Genomic DNA, 23,455 nt, shown 5'->3' with positions numbered 1-23,455 from the left:
AAAAAAAGGAAAACATTTATATTTAATAAAACTAGGAAGTTTTCAAAACACAAAAATTCAGAAATGAAATACTTAAATAAACTTATTAAAAAAATATCACAAAAAGTTCAAAAAGTTGGACTACAAATTTCGGAAAATTTATTTAAAAAACAAAACAAAATAATCAGATGAAAAAGTTTAGATTTTTAACATTTGATAAACAATTTTTTTTTTCGATAAAAACGTCAACCCACTTAAGAATAAATTCAAAGAATTCAATCGATAACTCAAGAGAACAGTATTTTATTGCATATTTCTTCAATGATTGATTTGGTAGATTTTAGCGTCCCTAATTATTTCGTCAAATTTTGTCTATCAAGTTCAATTTTGATGATATAGAGTTTATAAATTTTACAAATGAATTAGTTTTAAAAAAAACATTGATTATGAATTTGTTTATTGTACTTCATTAAATTTAGGAATAATATTTCGATGATAATAAAAAAAAACTCAAATTTTTCCAAATTTGGAAAGATACCATTACAAACATTCCTGCTCTTACTGGAAAAAGTTAGTAGGTAATAAGGTTTAATTATATTTAGCAAGTTTGCTGATGCCTGCAAAACGATTTGCTTTAAAAAATTGTCTAAAATTCAATTTTGTTCAAAGCTTCTGTTAACATTCTTTAAAATTCTCGTATGGTACAGAATGAGGAAATCAAACAAAAAGAAAAATTCTATCACTTTTGATCATTTAATAGAGTAATGGATACTAGGATTAATTTTTAGGGAATTCGATGAATGAATTTTGAAGTTAAAAAGATTGGTTTCAAATTCTGAACTTGTTTAGTAACACTTTTAAATAAAAACCCGTTCTAAAGACGAGGTAGTGTTTTTGTGTGTAAAGATTTGAGAGTAGAAAATAGCAGTATTATTTTGATCTTCATGCCCCAAACCAATCGTGTGGCAATCCTTAGCTCCAAAATTAATTCCATTAAGAGATTGTGAACGCTTTCGATCAAAAAGGTAAAAAAAATTGATGTTTAGACTGAAATAAAGAGTTATTTTACTGTTATTTTGATCTGGCTACATTAGGAATAAGAATTCTAAATGAAAATTCTCAATCAGAATCAAAACACTTAAGGCAGAAACACAATACAGCGTCGGTCGTCGCGTCACGTCAGCGGTCAACGCTGTCGATAAGTACTAAAACGCGGACGCGACGCACCCGACGATTTTTGCATCATAATTCAGCGTCAAGAGACATCTAAGATGTCTCTTGACGCTGAATTGTGATGCAAAAATCGTCCGGTGCGTCGCGTCCGCGTTTTAGTACTTATCGACAGCGTTGACCGCTGACGTGACGCGACGACCGACGCTGTATTGTGTTTCTGCCTTTAGCGTTCAAATTTAAAAGGATTTCATCAGAATTCGACACGGTTCCCTTCATTTCCATCGCCATCAAGCATTGTGGCTCAAGTTTTTAAAGGTCCTTTACTGGCTCGGTGCTGCATTCAAACTGCGGTAGTGGTCGATTCACTCTATGAAATGCCACTGTCGGTTCACATTTGTCCATGTAAACAAATCCAATATTGCTGGACAACAAGTGGAAATTTCCTGACATCCCAACAAACGCGAAAGCTTTTAGCTTGAGGAGATTTGCCTTGTTCCTGCCATCCTTCTTCTCCTTCGGCTTCCCGGATTTTGGCTGGACACGATTTTCTTCAACAATTCGATTCCCATTCGCAGTGATTAGAAAGTTGCTGACTATAAACATATAGATATGATGCCGGGAACAATCCAGATATGTTGGAATAAAAGGGGTAGGAATACACGCACTTTTCCGAAGATGACACCATTCCTTCAATTTTGTGCCCTAGAAAAAGCAGCAGTGGGAAGTGGGTTTCGGTTCCCTGCAATCTCTGTGCATAGCCCGGTTTATTTTCCTATCCCACTTGAATCCTTTGCCAGTGTAAACGGTCGGGCGTCTTCCTTGAGAACTTCGAAATAAGGTCGTGTTTACCTTTTTGTGGCGCTTGATAAAGGATGTCCGATGCTGGAGCACTGGATGATGGATTGAGGATGCTTTGTGATATTTTTTTTCTGAAAATGAAATGGAACATGTTTCTTGGCAGAACGTCGTCCAAACCTTGGGTTAGTGTACGAGAAAAACCATTTATTTTGATTATGAAATGTTTACTGTCCCCATTTCCACTTCAGTAATGTGTTTTACTAAAGAAATAAAGAAGAATATCATATTTGTTGATGAATTTACCGATTGTATTTTCAAATTATGAAACTCGATTAAAGGTTATGATTGACTTCTTATCCTTGATTGACTTATCCATTGATGACATTTATTGAAATGGATGTTAAAATGATTATTTATTAAAAAAAAAAATCCAAATTTAAAAGCGAGCTCCATACAACAATCGCGAATCTTTCGATGACGCCAAAAAGCATCGCTGCTAGACTTAACAAACAGACCCGTCTCGTATGGACAATATCACCTGTCTTTTGTGCAACGCTGAGTCATAAATCAAAGCCATTCTCAACAAAGCGTTTCTTCGGGGCAAACAATCGTCTAATGAAAATGTTGATCTCTCAGTGTCAGATCAAGGTGCCTGACGTGACCCATCCTGATAAACGTTGCCAAAGCTTCCGACCGAATCCGGCTCGAAGGACCATCAAAGACGATCCACTAATTCGTTCGTCCAGACCGGTGTGTGCCGATGGAGCAAACATTCGGGGGTGGCCGAATAATTACCTGCTGTTGTTTACGCTAATGAAGCTAACAATCCGCGGTGGCCCGTCGCAGACAACAAAAAGACCAGCCGGAACACCGGCCACTTATCGTGTATCGAGTCGGGTTGTCGTCATCGTAGACGTAAACTTAGTAGGTATCGGTTGGTATAAATAAATTTCTGTGCCAACCGGAAAGGAAGCAAACCGAATTCAATCGTTCCCTTCTTTCCTATCAGCTCGACAGGTTCCAGACCGAGGTGGGGGAAAAGGGTGCACTGGCTTACAATATTGAACAACAATAAATTATAAACCGGCATAAAATTGAGCTCACCACCATCAGCAACAATATCAGCATGAATGTGTCCCGGGCACACACAGCCAGCAAAGCGACAGGTCACGAGTATCGAGTTCACATTCATTTCTTTTGCCCGATAAAATTTTATCACTTGACTCAACCGAAGCCGCCGACGACAAAAAATGACGACGCGACGTAGCAAATGCCACCGTCTTACTCTGACCAAGTGGTCTGACGAAGCCTGAAGACAAAAAAAAAATGACATTCCTTAACTTTTGCACTTTCGCTGAAGCTAGAAGTTGAGGCCCCATCAGCTGTAAGCAAGGCTGTCAGTTCCGCGACGACTGATAGCAATCTATGTCGCCCGCTATCTTCGGAATCAATTTTTCGCGGGTTTCGATAACAAGTTTCGGGTGGGAACAACAGGAAGACCAATTCATAGCCGATCCAATTGACAAATTACAAATGGGCCATTGGGTCAGTATGTCGGCTTTCCCAGAGATAAGTTTGATTGCCTGTCATATGAGCTATGCTTTGTTTTTGTCTGTCCCTAGAATACGAATATTGCCGATTGGAAAAGTAAATGGTGAAGATTTTCCTCTGACAACAAACTGTTAAAATCCATCGGCTGAAGATTGAAAGTGAGAATTATCCAAATATCATCCCATGCCAAATTTAGTTCCATTTGTTTGATAATTCGTCTAGTTATGCCAAACATGTATGAGAGCCCCCTCTTCCTTTCTGTTTCACGTTTCACCCAATGGAAGGCGGGAAGGGCTTTAAGACATCTTGGAACATTTCTTTCACCCAAATACCCTCGAATTCCAAATTTGATTCCCTTTGCTTGATCAGTTATAGAATATTGCAAAAAATTGCATGTGTCCCTCCCCTCTCTGAAGAAAGTCTGGGGAGTCTCAAACAACCATAGAACCTTTTCCTTCATCGACATATCCTCCTATAAAAGCATGGATCACGCAAAATCTGGGCGCATTAAAAAGGGTCTATCTCGGAGCTATGTAAACGAAATAAAAATGTTTTGCACTCAAAATGTAGGGTTTTTATTGAACTTAAAAGGAAAAATAGCTTAGCTTAGCTTGTTTGACTACTCATATCCACCTTAAATCATTTAGCCCGAAATGCTCTTATTAGTCTTCAAAACTACCACTATTTTTTCATGGTTTCAATGAAAATATAATATTATATTGCATCAAATCATTCAATGCATTTCGAATTTCATGATCGCTGGCGTGGCTAAGTAGAACGAGCTCCACATCGCCAATGGTTGCTACTCCGTTATTGATCGAGGCCATCAATTTTGTACAAGGGCCAAAAGAATGCAGCTTGGGATTAGCAACTCATTCTCAACGCACAAAACTCATGCTTTCCCTTTAAAAAATGATCAATAACGGCGCCGGCCACGTCCTAGTAGTCAAAGAGGGATGAAGGAAGGATCGTTAGTAAGATACTTTTTAGGATCAACCATAAATCGGTTATTCCAGTATTTTTCAAAAGCTAAAGCAGCAGCTAAAGAAACCGTCTATACGTCTGCGAATCTATATTCAAGTATCTCAGGAAGGGTTGTTTTAGTAAGGGAGAGGTATGTATGTATGTATGTATGTATGGTTCCCCCATCGGTAGCAAGGTCCTGCCTATGTCTGTGTGGCTTGGCCTTCGAATTACTTCTAGGGCTTCCACGGCCGATGGTTCGTCGAAGGAATACATCCAACCCTCAGAAACCTACAATGGTTGGCAACCCACTCCGCTTGCATTAATGTCTTCAGGTTATCCCCAGATGCATTCCTTCTAAAAAAAAATATAATACTTGTATCTGCGGATTAAGGAATAATAAAATGCAGGAAAATGGATGAAATATATCAATATGAGCATATAATGGTAAAAACAAATAAATAAAGATATCAAATTGCACATGAATATAAATATTAAATACAATAATAATAATAATAACAGTAATATAAAAGTAATAGTAATCAAATATAACCCAATACATAAAATGATACTTATAATTGTATTTTTTAAAAGGATACAGTTCTGCCATGATACAATGGTGTATCATTCCGTGCCGTGCCGAGAAGAAACATCAGTTAACACTACTAATCAGAGTGTTGGAATATTTTGTAGATATGTGCATGTGTGTGTTTTTGTGTGTAAGGAGTTTTGTTTTAATTTTTATGGTACTAAAAAAAGAAAACTCAGTTGAAGTCATCGCAAACTAACAAGGTAAAAAGGAACTTCAAAATTGGTAATTAAATAAAATTCAATGACAGTTTCAGCAATTTTTATACGCAAAAGAATTAAAAACTTATTATTTTAATCAAAAGAAGTGAGTAATACTTATAAGTAAAACAAAAAACTTGTTGATAACATTGAACTTGATAAATACAAATTGACAAAATTGTCAAAGCAAAATAAGGTGTAAAGAACACATTTCTCGCATTCGTTAATCTGCTGTTATTGGTAGTGGTGTCTTGAATAGGCGATCCTTGCTGTACACACGCATATTAGATCAAATCAACCACACACACGACTTTGTTAATCAAATTCACCACTAAGCCAAAAAAAAATTCACCTTTTTATACTGAAGCGGTTTTACGATCCGTGTATCCGTACGCGGTTTTTTCTTAAAATAATCTATAATATGACTTATAAGTTTCTAGTACAGAGCAAACTAGCAAAAAGGCGTGTGTTCAGTATATGTGTTAAGCGGGCCACAGACTACACAACATTTGTACAAATGCGATGAAATTCGATGAAATTTTGTCGCTGTGAGCACGATTTGCATAGTGTATGGCACTGCTTGAATGAGCGCCCAAACGGTTGGAGTAAAATCGGTCGGGATCGAAATATTTTGTACAAAACATTCTCCCAGCCGGGGTGGAGATGGTTTTTTTTGTTGCTGTTGCTGTTTTCGCCAGCAATCATTTGTGTTCGCGTTAAATATGTTTGTATAGTGTGTTGGCGAGCATAGATCAAACAATCGACGCGGAATCATCGAATTTGTACAGGCCAATTTGTGTAGTCTATGGCCCGCTTTAGATGTGTGAAGAATAATCAGGAACGAACTCACCGGATTCCATCTCAGCTGTAGATTTTTCCCTTCTTTTACTGATTATACACAATTGAAACACACGCACACCATTTGAATACCGCTGACCGGGAGACGGTAGTGTGACGAAAGAAAAAAAGCCAACTTTGAAATCTTCTGAAACCTGTCGCCATTTTTTTAAATTTCTATTATTCACTAAACAAAACTTCCAGACAAGACACTCTACTTCGCTTTCTCTTTTTTGAAAACACAAGTCGCAGCATCACTTTTCACATCCTCTTCTTTTCTGATTAATTAATTGACCGACACAACAGGAGCTCACCCACGAATTAAAACGACCGTCGTTTTGCGTTCGCGGGAGCGTACCACACCTCTTTGCATGAAGCAAATTAAACACTTTTAAAATAAGATTTCTTTCGAATTCCAAGTTTCACCATTTTGACCGCTACTATGCTTATTATAACCAGCCACTACTCACAACTCCCGAGTCAAAAACAAAACACCAGCGCGCGGGGGAAAAAAACAAAATCGACCGCACGCGACGGCAACACGAAGCGAACTGGTTGTTTTAGTAAGGGAGAGGTTTGGATAAATACCTTGCCAGATCAAACACTTTCTTGCCAACTTATCGGCAAAAACGAATTTGAACTTGGCGGGGACACCATCCCGACCAGTGCAGTGGCTTTGTAAAATTTTTGGCCAGGAAGCCGCCCAAAACCCATCTTCATGTACGTTTCGTCATCCATGAGGATGCATCCGTCGTACTTCGTTAGAACCTTGTTGTATAACTTCCGGGCTGGTTCTTTGGTTTCTACATTCTTTTTCAATGTCCAGTTTGGTTGCTTACAGGCAGGACAAGATCGTATTCCTTCGCGCAGACGAATCCTTCTGTCGGTGCACTGGTCGGCATTGAATTTCTTGGCGATGTCATAGTCCAACCTTGGTTTACCTTGATCATTCTCAACACCTTCAAATGCAGTTTCCGATTCTTAGGTTCACTATAACGCTTGGTATGAACCTGCCGATCGATAGTATGCATCACACGGAAACATTTGAGAACGCTGCACACGGTCGATTTGACCATCTTTACAGTTTTTGCGATTTTTGAACACGACCACGTCGGGTTTTTGACGTGGGTGTTCAAAATTAATTTTCGTCTCGCGGCTTCCATCACGTGTAACTTTTTTGGAACAAAACGAATCGTAATGAAATTTCCAGCACTGATAGAGGAAATATTTCCGGACAAAGTACTGTCAAAACATTCCAGATCCGACAACTAGGAGCGCTATGGTATAATAAACAGTGCGTCCAAATTTTGGATGATCCTTGCTTTATCATTTTAGTTCCATTTGTTCGACAAGTTATCGATTCATTCAATCAAAACTATATGTTCTTTTTCCCGACTACTGGAAGAAGGAAAGGGTATCATATCATCATTGAAACATTTCTCGTATCCAACTACCCTTGCGTGTCAAATATGGTTGCATTTATTGACAAGACAAATTCTCGACTTATGAAAAAAATGTAAGAGAGCCCCCTTCCCCCTATCTCCCCTCTGGAAAAAGGGATATTCACAGAAATATTTCTCATAACCAAATTCCCTCCCATGCCAAATTTGGTACCATTTGCTTTAATGCTGCTCAAGTTACGATAACTTGATTTTTTTTTTGTTCGGGAGAACACTTCCTCCTTTCCAGATATAGGGAGGGAGGGTTGACAATTTTTACAATTTTGATAATTTTGACAATTTTGACAATTTTGACAATTTTGCCAATTTTGACAATTTTGACAATTTTGACAATTTTGACAATTTTGACAATTTTGACAATTTTGACAATTTTGACAATTTTGACAATTTTGACAATTTTGACAATTTTGACAATTTTGACAATTTTGACAATTTTGACAATTTTGACAATTTTGACAATTTTGACAATTTTGACAATTTTGACAATTTTGACAATTTTGACAATTTTGACAATTTTGACAATTTTGACAATTTTGACAATTTTGACAATTTTGACAATTTTGACAATTTTGACAATTTTGACAATTTTGACAATTTTGACAATTTTGATAATTTTGATAATTTTGACAATTTTGACAATTTTGACAATTTTGACAATTTTGACAATTTTGACAATTTTGACAATTTTGACAATTTTGACAATTTTGACAATTTTGACAATTTTGACAATTTTGACAATTTTGACAATTTTGACAATTTTGACAATTTTGACAATTTTGACAATTTTGACAATTTTGACAATTTTGACAATTTTGACAATCTTGACAATTTTGACAATTTTGACAATTTTGACAATTTTGACAATTTTGACAATTTTGACAATTTTAACAATTTTGACAATTTTGACAATTTTGACAATTTTGACAATTTTGACAATTTTGACAATTTTGACATTTTTGCCAATTTTGCCAATTTTGCCAATTTTGCCAATTTTGCCAATTTTGCCAATTTTGCCAATTTTGCCAATTTTGCCAATTTTGCCAATTTTGACAATTTTGACAATTTTGACAATTTTGACAATTTTGACAATTTTGACAATTTTGACAATTTTGACAATTTTGACAATTTTGACAATTTTGACAATTTTGACAATTTTGACAATTTTGACAATTTTGACAATTTTGACAATTTTGACAATCTTGACAATCTTGACAATTTTGACAATTTTGACAATTTTGACAATTTTGACAATTTTGACAATTTTGACAATTTTGACAATTTTGACAATTTTGACAATTTTGACAATTTTGACAATTTTGACAATTTTGACAATTTTGACAATTTTGACAATTTTGACAATTTTGACAATTTTGACAATTTTGACAATTTTGACAATTTTGACAATTTTGACAATTTTGACAATTTTGACAATTTTGACAATTTTGACAATTTTGACAATTTTGACAATTTTGACAATTTTGACAATTTTGACAATTTTGACAATTTTGACAATTTTGACAATTTTGACAATTTTGACAATTTTGACAATTTTGACAATTTTGACAATTTTGACAATTTTGACAATTTTGACAATTTTGACAATTTTGACAATTTTGACAATTTTGACAATTTTGACAATTTTGACAATTTTGACAATTTTGACAATTTTGACAATTTTGACAATTTTGACAATTTTGACAATTTTGACAATTTTGACAATCTTGACAATCTTGACAATCTTGACAATTTTGACAATTTTGACAATTTTGACAATTTTGACAATTTTGACAATTTTGACAATTTTGACAATTTTGACAATTTTGACAATTTTGACAATTTTGACAATTTTGACAATTTTGACAATTTTGACAATTTTGACAATTTTGACAATTTTGACAATTTTGACAATTTTGACAATTTTGACAATTTTGACAATTTTGACAATTTTGACAATTTTGACAATTTTGACAATTTTGACAATTTTGACAATTTTGACAATTTTGACAATTTTGACAATTTTGACAATTTTGACAATTTTGACAATTTTGACAATTTTGACAATTTTGACAATTTTGACAATTTTGAGAATTTTGACAATTTTGTGAATTTTGTCAACTTTGTCAATTTTGACAATTGTCTACATAGAATCTAGACATTTTCTGGTATCCAAGAAGGTACCTGTAGGTGAGGAAGACTCTCATACAATTTTGTTGCATAGCTCTAGGGTTAAACAAACAATTTGAACTAGCGTTTGCCGGAAAAGTTGATAAGGAAAAAGAAATTTTCCTACTTATTACGGAATTAGACCCCTTCGTCTTTCCAAATAGAAGACCGAAAGGATGATGTGGGCTCCCATATAAATATGTTCTGCATAAATCAAGAACTTGTTAAGCTAATGGGACCACAAAAGGCATGGGAGCTTTACCCAGTAGAATCCCATTTTTAAAAACTACTCACGGTAGCTACCTACCCAAACCAATCCAACAACTTTTGTTTTTCATGGTGAGGTGTCAATTTTGCGTGGAAAAAGCACGAAACTGGATAACAAATTGCATGGCTGAGCAATTAAGACGTCTGCATTTACTTGTTACCGAAAATCACGTCAGCAGAAGCTGAATGAACGAATCGCTGCATACAGCTTTATCAGTATCATACACCGTTCTTAATTGCATGCAATTTATTTAAAAACAATTTTCCTTTCCGGAACCGGGTCGGTGTGGTGTGCTGCACAAGCTAGTTTGTGGCGAGCTGGTTTTGATGTTGTTTTTCTGGGTTGGTGGCCTATTATAAATTAATTTGTTCGTATTTGCTTAAATAGTGGGAAAATAAGTTTAAAATAATATTAAAATAAAATACGGAAAATTTCTGAAGAAAAAAAATAGTTAACCCGAGTTAACTTAAAAATTAGGGATTTTTTTATTATTTTTTAAGTTTTTTATAAGGATTTGCTTCTGCATCCCACCATGCAGGAAGCAGAGGCGTTCAGTCAGTCCCACGCCGATATTATCATTTCACACTAATTTAGCAAAAATTGTCAGTCCCGTAATTGACAAACTTTAATTAACTCTTTGTGCGCGAATCGATACCAGGCCTACGAAAAAAAAGCGGAAATACGACATCGCTACCTACCAAAAAGTCCGCACCAAAGAGATGTGACTCCAAAAATGAAAACAGGCTTCTCTTGGCGACATTTGTTGAAGACTTTTTGAGAAAAGCCATCAGAAAGGACGGTACAAGTGCCAAAGTATGTTCTGCACGGTGACTGTAAAGAATGTTGAAATCGGAATTTGATTTCTGCTTTTAATTCGCAACGTTACTTTTCGAATTTAGGCCGGGGAACAGTGTTGAGTTTTTTTTTTGACTAGCATAGGAACCTACTGCATGGATATATTTGATTTTAGATATTGATTTGACCCGAATAAATCTATCAAATATATAAGGTCCATTTTCTTTTCAAAATTCTGTTGAAATTTTGAAGCAATACAAATGTTTTGAATGGGGACTATGCTAAGACTCTGGAAAATATTTCAACAATCAACGCAATGCCGCACTCACTGCATGGTTCACTTTCTCAGGTTTCAATTGCCATTTTGCGCGGGTGTTTGCGTCAGTTTTGTTGCAGGAGCAGGAGAACGAAGGGGCAAACACCGAGCCCCCTCAATAGGTCAAACCGGTTCGTTTCCTTAGAATGCATGTATTTATTTAGGTATTCCAATGCTTTGGGTGACATGATTGCATTTGTTGCGTTCATTTGAGGCTTAAAAATTATGATTATTGGAGCTGCTCGGTTCGGTTTGCCGCTGCTGACTAGCTCACATACAGTTGACCGATCGGCCGGGGCCAATACCTGTTTTGGGGGCTTTGTATCGTCTTGTCCTGGCTGGTGCTCGAAACATAAATAATAAGGCCGAACAAGAGTGCTGAAGCGTCAGAGGAATTTTTAATAAGTGCTCTAACGCATTTTTGGCGATGCGGACAAGAGGTGAATTTTGATTTGTTTTTCACTTTAGACCGTAATGGTCCATGATTGTGGGGGGCTTCTTCAATCTTCGGTATTTGGTGCTGTACGAATTTCAGGAATAGAATAGTAATTTAATTTTTTTTAGGTTGGAATTGAGAATTGAAAAAAAAAGAATTTAGAATGTCTCACGTATTATAAGCCTGAATGAAAAAAAAATGCAGATAGAATTTCAATTTTCTTTCGATGCCAAGTTAATCATCGGAGTAATAAAGGGTGTTCGGATTAAAAAGTGGTTCACCGTTTTCTTATCATTTATATAAAAAAAAACCTGAACACCCCTAATTTTGTAGGTCTGTGTGTGTGGAATGATGCTTCTATTTGGATTTTGACATTAAATTTTTAGTTATCAAAATGGCTTCCAAGCAAGAGGAGCTACGAATCAATATTTTGTACATGCGTAGTGAAAATCCAAAATAAACGCACGCAGAAATAGCAAAATCGTTGAATGTGGCCAGATCAACCGTCACCAAAACAATAAAAGTGTTCGGGGAACGTTTGTCGACAACTAGGAAGCCTTGATCCTAGGGAATTCGAAAACCGGGAGCCGCAGTAACGAACAGAAGAGTTGTCGCAAATAAGTTGGGAATATCGTCTCCAACCGACTTATAAGAAGGTAGTGACTGCTAATCGCAATGAAAAGCAAAACCATACGGCAAAAACAAGATCTTGGAAGCTGTTTACGGCATTGTTGACAAAGTTTAATTGCGTGGTTATGGACGACGAAACCTACGCCAAGGCAGACTTCAGACAGCTTCCAGGACAAGAGTTTATACAACAACCAGATGGGGAAAGGTCACAGTCTTCGTTGAGCTTCGGTCGAGAACGGTCGCAAAACCTTTGACGTCGCAGTTTCTCTCGTATTTTTTTTTTTCAACTCGTTTGCTTTCCTCAGAGTATGGAGACTATACTATACCATAAGTGGCATAAAAATTAAATTGTCGCGCGTTATTTTACATTTTGTAATTTATAAAAGTTATGATATTTAAACGGTGGTGGTAGTTTCGGGAATGACCGAAATTCTGCAAGTGTCATTTGGTGGATTTTTGTGTGAGGCACGGCTTTTTCAAGCGAAGTATAATGAGGAAGAATGATGAAAGATTTTCAAGTTTTCGAGCCTAATGGACTGTGGTTTAGTAGAATTTTAAAAGAAAAGTGATTAAGGTGTGATAATTTGGAGTTATTCCCAACAAAACGCTGAGGAAATTATATAACGCCGACCGATACATGTTTGGACATGCTGGCGAGCTAAAGAAAATTTGACGAACCATCAAAGGAGGCCGCGGTGAGCTTGTTCCAAACTAACTGTCCATCTATTTCTCTCTTTTCGTTATTCCTTCAAGTAGAAAAAGAAGATATGCATTTCTCTCTTTCTCTTCCAATTTTCTTAATTAACTGCTCGAATTATTTCATAATGTACTCGATCAGTAACAGGAGAAAGAAAAGGAGAAATTAATGTCAAGCTGTTGACATACAAGCGGGGTTTGTACGATTATATAATCACCGTTCAAGAGCGGGTGAGAAGAACATAGTTTAGGAAAGTATGCATCGCGTGGTGCGCATCAGTAAGTCAGTGTAGTTGCTTCTCATTTACACCAGCGATTTCGTGAGTTTAAGGTTGATGTCATGCTTTGCGTTCTATGTCTGTCGTCTCCATTCTTTCGGGAGCCTTTAAAGTTTCATCCGATCATGGTCCGGATTGCAAGAATTCATAATGATTTTCTCACCGATTAAGACATTATTTAGTTTATTATCACAAATTCGGACGGATCTACAAACTATTGTGCCTAAAACCCGTAATCACTACTGCAAACTGAGAAAAAACAGTATTTCCATTAATTTCCACCTTATCGCGCTACAAAACACCCTGGCATCAGCTTTGTCGTGCTTTCCTAAGTATGCCAGGTTTGCGCTGTTCCCATGGAGTACTCTGAGAGCAGCTATGTCGTGTGAACATGACGCAAATCAAGAGGCGTTGATTGTCGCCTTAGTATAACAGCACCTTTACATGAATCGCGTAGATGGTTGAAGCGAAAAGCAACATGTCCATTCCCTTAAAAAATCTATAAGCATCTGTCTTTTTTTCAATCTAGAACATGTAAACCCACCACCAAAATTCATTTTAGTTTCCATCGTATATACAAGATGAAATTTCTAGGAATGCTCATCTAATCAAATGCATAATTAAATAATTAAATATTTCATTTACAGGACGTCGTAAGAACAAAAAAAAATTCATCTCTAACGTATTGTTTGATACATTCATATAAAAGAAGGAAATAAGTATTATCGTAAAACAAATGGTTTTGAAGGATATTTTACTTCTATTCAAATCAGTTTTTATATTCTTGGTAATGTAGCTTTAGTTATATGTTCATTTTATATTATTTTCAATTGACTGTAAATATTAAAAATCTAATAAAGAAATTAGATTATTGGAATTTACAGTCAAAGGAGGACCATCATCAAGGGACATCAAGACAACGTTTAAACAATTTGTCAATGATTCGGTTATTTTATTCTTGTTTCTTGTTGAACCTTCAAAAAATTTATAATGTACTACTGATAATAACATACTATTTTCAGCTAATTATTTGTTCGGTCAATGAAAACTGCAGTTCGATACCACATTGTTATAACATTGGAAAGTAAACAAATTCAAACATTATTATTGAGAAAGGGAGAGGATTTCATCACCATGTACAGATAGTAACTTTAAAAACTTGATTACAGAATTTTCAGTTTACATGCGGAAAACTTGCGGAGCTGCAAGAATTAAATTATTGATAGTGGATTTTATTATAGTTTTATCCTTTTCATGGCATTATCATTTGACTTTTTAATTTATTTTTTTTTTTTAGGTGTACCGAAACATTTATAAGTTTAAATTTATAAATACTTTTTTTATATTTACATTCATTCATTTTGATAACAATTTTTAAAATAAATTAAGTATTATATATTAATTTTTTCAGTTTCAGCCCACATTCCTTCAACATGCACTTCAGATTTTTTCCCAGGTGATGTTTGCTCAATGATGTTATACGACTTTAATTATGTTTTAACTATTATAGCTTCGTTGTCGGTAGATTTTTTTTTTATCTCATTGTTTTATCCATATTGATCGTTCTATTTTATTTCATTAAGATCTTTTAAATATTAAAATAAATTCAATAAGTTTATCATTTTGTAATATATATTATGCCATATAATTGAATTATACTAGTTAAACCAGAGCATCGTAGTTAACTGACCATTATTCACATTAAATCGTTAACAGATTCAATTGATATTAAGCACCAACCGGATATTTTAAAGGAATAATACCGTTTAAAAATAATAGGTTCAATGACATGATGCACATTTATAAATATGGTTTTGATGAAATTATTTGAACGGAGTTAGACAAGTCCGAGCTGAATACCTCCAGCTTTTTGGTGATACTTGAGACCTATGTTTAAATATTATTCACTGGCAACGTTTATGATCCAAAGTTTTATAATCCAAGAAATTTGTTCGTTCAATGCTTTGTTTTCTTCCTGTCTCGCCTATTATTAACATTTCATATTATGTTGTGTCCAAATTTTCAAAAAACGATCGTTTCGGACTGGTCAAACTCGATTATTCTTAAAAGCTCTTTTTATTTATTATTATTTATTTATTATTGATTTATTTCATTTTATTGTTCATATCATATTATTATTCTTTCTTATATGACCACCACATTGTAAATAGAGTGAATCAGATCATAGTCTTAAATTATTTTTCTAATAATATCAATATTTTTTGCTTGTTTTATGTTCTTCAACATATTTAAAAACCAACACATTTCAATTTTGTCAGTTATTATTTAGTAATTTTTTCAGCGTAATAGTAGCCAGGAATAACATCATATTTTAGAAAACATTATAATACATGTATATAATATATCTATTGTATTTTATAATACATTGCCATTTTATATTATATTATATTGAAGTGTATACTTTTACAGTATATCATATTATATACATAACATATATTGTATTTAATTATATCATATTGTTCTATTATTCATATTATCATTATTACAAATTTAAACAACAAGGGTAGGGGCATCTGGGTATCCTCGTTTTACAAAAGGAGCGGTTACCGTGTATGCTAGTTCCCGTTTCGAATACTGGACGTTCCGCAATTTATGCCAAGGGAATTTGGCATGGTTGAGGAAAAGAAAGTGTTTGATTACCATTTGTAAAATAAGGACGCACTCTTTTTTCGGAAGCCTTGGCGGCGGGATTATAATTTGCATGCTATCGTGTCTAGTCAACAATATGGTTATAGCTTCTCGAGACTTTTCCCCTTTTCACCCTGGATACCGTAAGTGCCTCTGCTTACGATTCCACTCCCTTAGAAGTCTCATTGAGTGGTTATGATTGTGTTGCGTGGTAGCCAAGATTGTTAGTGTGGGTAGTGTGGGTAGTGTGGGTTATTTTTTTTGCCACAACCGCGGCGCTGCCGTAAACCCAATGTGGAATACATACATACATACACAACCAGATGGGGAAAGGTGGCAGACATTTTCAAGCGTATTAAACTATCAAGGTTTACCAAGAAATATCTCGTTCTGTAAGCTATCTATACCAGTTGCTTGAAAAGCTACATATTTGTTGCAACCGGGACAGTAAACCAGGAAATTCTCACCTTCAAGCGCGTTTGCTGCCTTTCCTGAAGAAACATGATTTGTCTGTACTGTTCTGGCCAAATTTGGTATCCTGCCATTATGGAAAAAGGCCGTGGAGTGGTATACCGTTAACAACATTCAGGTTGTGTCCGAGGGTAAAAACCCTCCCAACGCACCAGAACTTTGTCAAATCGAAAAATATTTGCGATAGTTAAGCAGAATCTTACGATGACCCAAACACTGTTAGCAGCTAGGTGCAGTTCAAAGTAAACTGGCGTTCTGCTGCGAAGAAAGTGGATAAGGTACACTGTACAAAATCTGATGGCAGGCGTCAAACGAAAGGCTCGTCAATTTGCACCAAAAAGTCGACCGGCATCTAGCCTAAGTCTTTTTCCGTGTTTTATGAAAAGACATATACTGTATTAGCCGTTTTAGGCCGGTTGATGGTCTAGATCTCGGACACAGAACAGCTACCGGAGGAGTGGAAGGAGGGGGTTATATGCCCCATCTACAAGAAGGGCGACAAATTGGACTGTGAGAACTACCGAGCTATCACTGTCCTCAATGCCGGCCACAAAGTGTTGTCCCGAATCCTACTCCACCGCCTAACGCCACAAGCAAACAGATTCGAAGGAAGACATCAGGCCGGCTTCATGGAGGGACGGTCTACGACGGACCAGATCTTCACACTACGGCAAATCCTCCAAAAATGTACGTGAATCTCTACGCACCATCTATTCATCAACTTTAAAGCCACATACGGCATGATCGACCGTGACGAGCTATGGAAAATCATGGACGAGAACGGCTTTTCCGGGAAGCTGATCAGACTTATCAAGGCGACGATGGAGGGAACGCAGTGCTGTGTGCGGATTTCGAGTGAACTGTCGAGTTCATTTGAATCGCGCAGGGGGCTTCGACAAAGTGATGGTCTATCCTGCATGATGTTCAACGTGGCGCTAGAAGGTGATATTCAACGAGCAGTGGGCGAAATGCGGGGCACAATTTTCAAAAGATCTAGTCAACATATCTGCTTTGCCGATGACATTGACATAGTGGGCAGATCATCTGCGGCGGTGGAGGAGATCTATCGCAAACTGAAACGCGAAGCAGGAAGGATTGGGTTGATGATTAATACGTCCAAGACGAAGTACATGCTGGCCTGCTGATCCGAGACCGACCGAACCCGCTTGTCCAGTAATAACAAGGTCGAAATCGACGGTGACGAGCTGGAGAGAGTCGAAGAATTTGTCTATCTCGGCTCACTGGTTACTGCAGACAATGACACCAGCCGTGAGATCCGGAGGCGAATTATCAGCGGAAGTCGTGCCTACTATGGACTCCACAAGCAACTGCGGTCGAGAAGACTTAGCCCTCGAACGAAGTGTAACCTGTACATGACGCTTATTAGACCGGTTGTTCTCTACGGGCACGAGACATGGATATTGCTCGAGGAGGACCTGCGTACACTCGGAGTATTCGAGCGACGAGTGTTAAGAACCATCTTTGGCGGCGTACAGGAGAACGGAGTGTGGAGGCGAAGGATGAACCACGAGCTCGCGCGACTCTACGGCGAACCCAGTATCCCGAAGGTGATGAAAGCTGGCCGGGTACGCTGGGCGGGACATGTTGCGAGAATGCCGGACGACTGTCCTGCAAAACAGGTGTTCGCTACGAATCCGGTAGGAACAAGACGAGTGGGGGCGCAACGAGCAAGGTAGTTAGACTAAGTGAAGCGTCATCTGGCGAATGTGGGATGCCAGAGATTAATCAGGTTATTTCGTGAGACGTAATACCAAACAAATAGCTTAGCTTAGCTTGTTTGACTACTCATATCCACCTTAAATTATTGAACTCGAAATGCTTTTCATTTGTTTCGGGGGATTGTAAAGCTATTGAGTTACGTACTTCAAAAGAAAAGATGTTTTTGCACAAAGTCCAAAAGAATGGTGCTTGGGATTAGCAGTTCATGTTGTGAATTTTTTTGAAGCCGGTGTGTCTATTGTCATCAGCTAAACATGTTAGCAAGGAGGATTTTGTCGGATATTTATCTGTTTTGGATTTGTCGTTTTAAAAAGTGATGATGATGCTTAATTGTAATCAGCTAATTTGTGTTTTTCATTTATCTGAGAGCAATGGCTCTGGATGCAAGTGCTATTCCGTTGGAACTAATGACGATCACTCGTTCCTTGGTGGGACTGTTCGAATAAGAGGTTCAACGGAATACCATTAACGAAACAACGGACAAGATAATTTTTTTTAATCAAACAATCCTTGTTTTTAATGCGTAAAGGGTGATACGGTCAAAATTTGGTCAATATCAACTTATTTCTTTCAATTTTGGATTTAAAAAACCTGAACACCCCTCATTTTGAAAGTGTGTGTGTAGAATGTTGCTCCTATTTTGATTTTGGAATTCACACTTCAGTTGGCAAAATGCCGTCCAAGAAAGAAGAGCAGCGTATCAAAATTTTGCTCGCGCATCGCGAAAGTCCGAGCTACTCGCACGCAAAGCTGGCAAAATCGCTAAAAGTTGCCAAATCAACCGTTACAAATGTAATTAAAGTGTTTGGGGAACGTTTGTCGACAGACAGGAAGTCTGGATAGGGGGGAAATCGAAAACCGGAAGCCGCTGAGACGACAAAGAGAGTTGCCGGTAGTTTCAAGCGAAACCCTAACCTCTCTCTCCGAGATGCCGGAAATAAGCTGGGTGTATCGTCTACAACCGTGCATCAAGCCCAAAAACGAGCCGGACTATCGACTTACAAGAAGGTAGTGACTCCAAATCGCGATGATAAACAAAATACGACGGCCAAAGCGCGATCCCGGAGGCTGTACACGACGATGCTGACGAAGTTTGACTGCGTGGTAATGGACGACGAAACCTACGTCAAAGCCGACTACAAGCAGCTTCCGGGACAGGAGTTTTATACGGCAAAAGGAAGGGGAAAGGTAGCAGATATTTTCAAGCACATGAAACTGTCAAAGTTCGCGAAAAAATATCTGGTTTGGCAAGCCATCTGTACCTGTGGTTTGAAAAGCAGCATTTTCATAGCTTCCGGGACTGTCAACCAAGAAATTTACGTGAAAGAGTGTTTGAATAAACGTCTGCTGCCTTTCCTGAAGAAACACGGTTGTTCCGTACTGTTTTGGCCAGATTTGGCATCTTTCCATTACGGTAAAAAGGCCATGGAGTGGTACGCTGCCAACAACGTGCAGGTGGTTCCCAAGGACAAGAACCCTCCCAACACGCCAGAGCTCCGCCCAATTGAGAAATACTGGGCTATTGTCAAGCGGAACCTAAAGAAGACTAAAAAACTGCTAAGGACGAGCAGCAGTTCAAGGCAAACTGGCTTTTTGCGGCGAAGAAGGTGGACAAGGTGGCTGTTCAAAATCTGATGGCAGGGGTTAAGCGTAAGACCCGGCAATTCGGATTAGAAAAAGTGGAAGCCTAACTTAATATTTTTCCTGAATTTTATACTAATTAAACTTGAAAAAGAAATTTAATTTGATTTTAAAAAAAAAGGTTTCACCGATTTACACGCGTTTTCCCTTGACCAAATTTTGACCGTATCACCCTTTACTTTTCAAATTTTTACTGATTCCAAATTAAAAACTGCGTTGTAGGATGTCCAAAAATAAAAGTGTTTAAAATACTTAAAAAGTGTAGTGTTAGTGATATATTAGGCAAAGATTGTTTAATTGACAAATTAAGTTTTCTTAATCATTATGGAAAACAACAAAAATAAGTAGTTAAAAAACCACCCTTATTTTCCTTCCGATGCTAAAAAAATCCCTTGTCTTTCATAAGCAAACCGCGTTGAACTCACTTAAAATTCACGTAAAATGTAAGAGCGTTCCATGAAGCACAAATACTCATAAGGACGCGTTTACATAATAATTTCGTAGGATATACGTGAAAATCAATTGGATAAAAATTATGTAGTTTTTCACATAGCCCCTGTGTGCAAATTATTTTGCGTGTAGAGATATTTCGATTTTCAGTCTTAAGTGTCAAAGTAACAGTATGAAATTCTAAAAAAAAATGGGTTGTGCACTCAAAAATGCTTTTAAAAAAAATGGGATACAGCATTTAAGATTTCTTGAATGCCTTAAAGGACCCAACAATTTTTTTTTAAAGTTGCTGTAAAACATTACCGATAAACCGGTTTTCGGTTTCGGTATTGGCGGTATTATAATCCCTAGTAATTGGGAGTTAAAACATTCAAGAAACAAATTTGCAACAAAGATAAGAGCCACTTTGGTGTGCTTCCCTGTTTTTCTTGTCATCACAAAAAAAGTTTTTACCTAAAAAAATATACTTACACATCTCTTCGCCGAGGACCCACACTTCCGGCGGCGAGTTGACCTCGACTAGCACCGTCGGAGTGCACACCAGCAGCACCAGCAGATCGGCAATGCTCAGATTCGTTAGGAAGATGTTGGTCGAGTTGCGCATGTCTTTCGTTTTGAGGATGACAATCGGGACCTATCAAAGAGAAAGTAAATTAGCGTCACTAATTCAATCAATAATTCAGTCATAGTTAGCGATTGCTAACTCAAAACCATCAAGCTGTAAAAACGTTAGCGATCGCTAACTCAAGACGCTAATCGCCAACCGAAAACCAGTGGAATGGTTTACAGAACAGATTTTTTATGAAACTGGTTCAAAGTTTGCTCAAATCTTACTCATAAACACTACATTTGCGCAAATTGTTATGCAAATATTTGCTTATGTATAGGGCCCCTAAGAGTCTAGTAAAGAGACTCAAATCAATTAAAATCCTCGAAAAAAATGTGCAGTAACTTACCATAATATTACCGATGACACCGAGACACATGATGATGATGCAGAAAACCATCGACGTGGCCCGGATGTACTCCGGTATCTGCGGCATCTCGCTGTAGGACTCGTTGAAGGAGTCGAAACCGATGATGCTGTTGCTGCTAGTGCTGTTGCTGTAGTGATTGCTGCCGTTGAAGAACTCATCTTCCAAGAGCTGCGCGTTCGGCTGTTCCGACTGCTGTTCCTGATCCTGTTGAAAGCCGCCACCGGAAGCAGCAACGAGAGCAGTGGTGGTGGCGTTCAGCACCAGACGGCCAAATCCGGCGGAAAGTTCGTAACTGGCAACAGCCGCCTGCTCCGAGAAAGTGGCAGAAGGTGCCAGTGGCTGCGGCCTTTGGTTGCTGTTGTTGTTGCTGAGCTCTTCGATTGCCGCCCTACCGTGGCCACTGTCGCTGGACCCGGAAGGAACGAAGAAGAAACGAGCTACGGCTTCGCTGATGAGTGCGTTCAACAGCACAAATCTTAGGGAATCGGTCGTCGTTGTTGCTAATGTTGCGTACGCCAGGACAACCGGAAGTAAAGATGCGGCATACTGTGCCACGAGCTAAACGCCTGTGGTAAATGCCCGTGATTCACCGATATATGTACTTATTATGAAACGAGGAAGCTGTTTTTTATCTTTCTCTTATGTGAGGAAGTAAACGACCGGGTCAAGTCACAGCCACCGGTCGTGCTGACAAGTCCGGGATCTAAAGTTTTTACCGGGATGTTCGCACGGATAACCACTCATCGTTCCACTCTGAGAGCAGGATAATGGACACTTTGATAAATTGTTATTACACCGCTAGACGGCAGTTTTCGCTCGAATGAACTTGCCGTTTTCACTGATTGAGAGGAAGCTGGGTAAGAGTTAGTTGAGGGCCCTTTTCTGTGATGCCATTTTGGGATTCACTTTCATTCCGTTCTGCATTCCCATCGGAGAAAAAGCACACTTTTCCCGAATACAACACATGTTCTCTTGATTCTACACTATCCAGAAACCTATAAAAAATGAAACAGCCATTAGACCATCAGATTTGATGGACTATTCTTTCGATTTTTAATCATAACCAGAGTCCTTGATGGCGTTGATTAGGGAAACTGCTGGGTTGCTTTGATTCTACCTTTAAAATTTATTAAAATTAGCTACTCTGAATTGAGTTTTTTCGGGGATTTTCATCCCTTTCTGAATTTAGAAATAATTATGAATCACATTTCGGACAAGAAAAGATATATCTTGGATTATTCGGGCTTAGATTTCTTAGCGATCCTTTACACTTAACCCTCATCCGTCCCTGAAATTTTTACCCATTACAGTTCCTAAATTGTCAATCTGTCACTCCTGACTCAAACCAACATATCTCTCTTGTCTCCCTACCGATTTTTACAAAATTTATAGTTTTGGAAACCGCGTAATATAGCTCAAATATTATTAGCCATTATTCACCTACAACACTTCAGTTTTCCGTTATTCAAAATCTTCTTCTTGGATTGATCTCACCCGAATCAATAGGGTGATCACCTTTTTGCAGGCAACAGGATTTTTATGATGTTTTTTCTTGCAGACATTTTGTTCATCACAATCGATATCACTGATTAATTTTTCAGTTTATCTCAGCTCTTAATTTTCTATAACTTTCACTGAACCTCTTGTTCCTTCGAACTGTGATTTTGATTTTTTTTCCTACTAAATTTTATGAAGATTCAAGGTGATGAAAATTTTCAGGAACGGCTGTCTAACACGTCTTCTAGCAAACAATGCTTACTTAGATTCCTGAGTTTTCCGTTATTCAAAATCTTACAAAAACAAAATCCGAAAAACAGTCTTCCGAAAATCACTCGGAAGAAACGCTCATGATAGGTTTCTAGTTGGAAACATTCAAAGCCGATTGCTGCTGCCTGTTGTTCCCTAGAGAGTCGGCAGAGCGATAATGCGAAGTCAATGTAACAAGATTCCAAAGCGAGAGCGGACTCGCATCTAAGTCGATCTCTCAAGCTCACTACCTGGTGTATCAGAAGTGATTGAGACACTGACTGATACAAGATCCAATTCGAAAATCCACTCACTCACTCACTCAAACTCAATCGATGCGGCCTTGCATCGGTTCATACTGCCTGCGTACTTTCTGGCAAAGCGGCAGAAACATACACACAAAACTTTCGAGGCCGAAAATTAGCAAAATTTTGCTCAAATTTGACCAGCTAAAATCTTAGCAATCAATTTAGCAATTTTTTCGAACTAAAATTTTAGCAAACGAGAGAAAAATTTAGCCGCCGCAATTTTTGCTCCCTTTTCTAGCAAAAACCGGAGAAAAAGATCGCCGGACCTGAAATTTCAAAATTTATGGGCTTTTCTCTGGAGATTTAGGGGGAATGTTTGATTATTAAATACAATACTCAAA

General features: G+C 37.4%; 1 protein-coding gene across 2 annotated transcripts in view; it reads right to left on the bottom strand.

The window, feature by feature from the left end:
- The window catches only part of LOC129738653 (growth hormone secretagogue receptor type 1), a 178,459-nt gene extending 156,844 nt beyond the window's left edge, over nucleotides 1–21,615 (bottom strand). For both annotated transcript variants that reach the window (XM_055729911.1, XM_055729904.1), the window contains exons 1-2: nucleotides 21,040–21,615; nucleotides 20,555–20,717 (exon numbers count right to left, since the gene is read on the bottom strand). In XM_055729911.1, coding sequence (XP_055585886.1) covers nucleotides 20,555–20,717; nucleotides 21,040–21,126 — 250 coding nt within the window. In that variant the 5' untranslated portion in view covers nucleotides 21,127–21,615. The remainder of the gene's footprint in view (nucleotides 1–20,554; nucleotides 20,718–21,039) is intronic.
- Between the last annotated feature and the right edge of the window lie 1,840 nt (nucleotides 21,616–23,455).

The sequence above is a fragment of the Uranotaenia lowii genome, chromosome 1 (assembly GCF_029784155.1).
Source record: "Uranotaenia lowii strain MFRU-FL chromosome 1, ASM2978415v1, whole genome shotgun sequence".
Classification (NCBI taxonomy): domain Eukaryota; kingdom Metazoa; phylum Arthropoda; class Insecta; order Diptera; family Culicidae; genus Uranotaenia; species Uranotaenia lowii.
The sequence above is the reverse complement of the archived record's forward strand: the minus strand, read 5'-3'. Positions and strand labels throughout refer to the sequence as shown.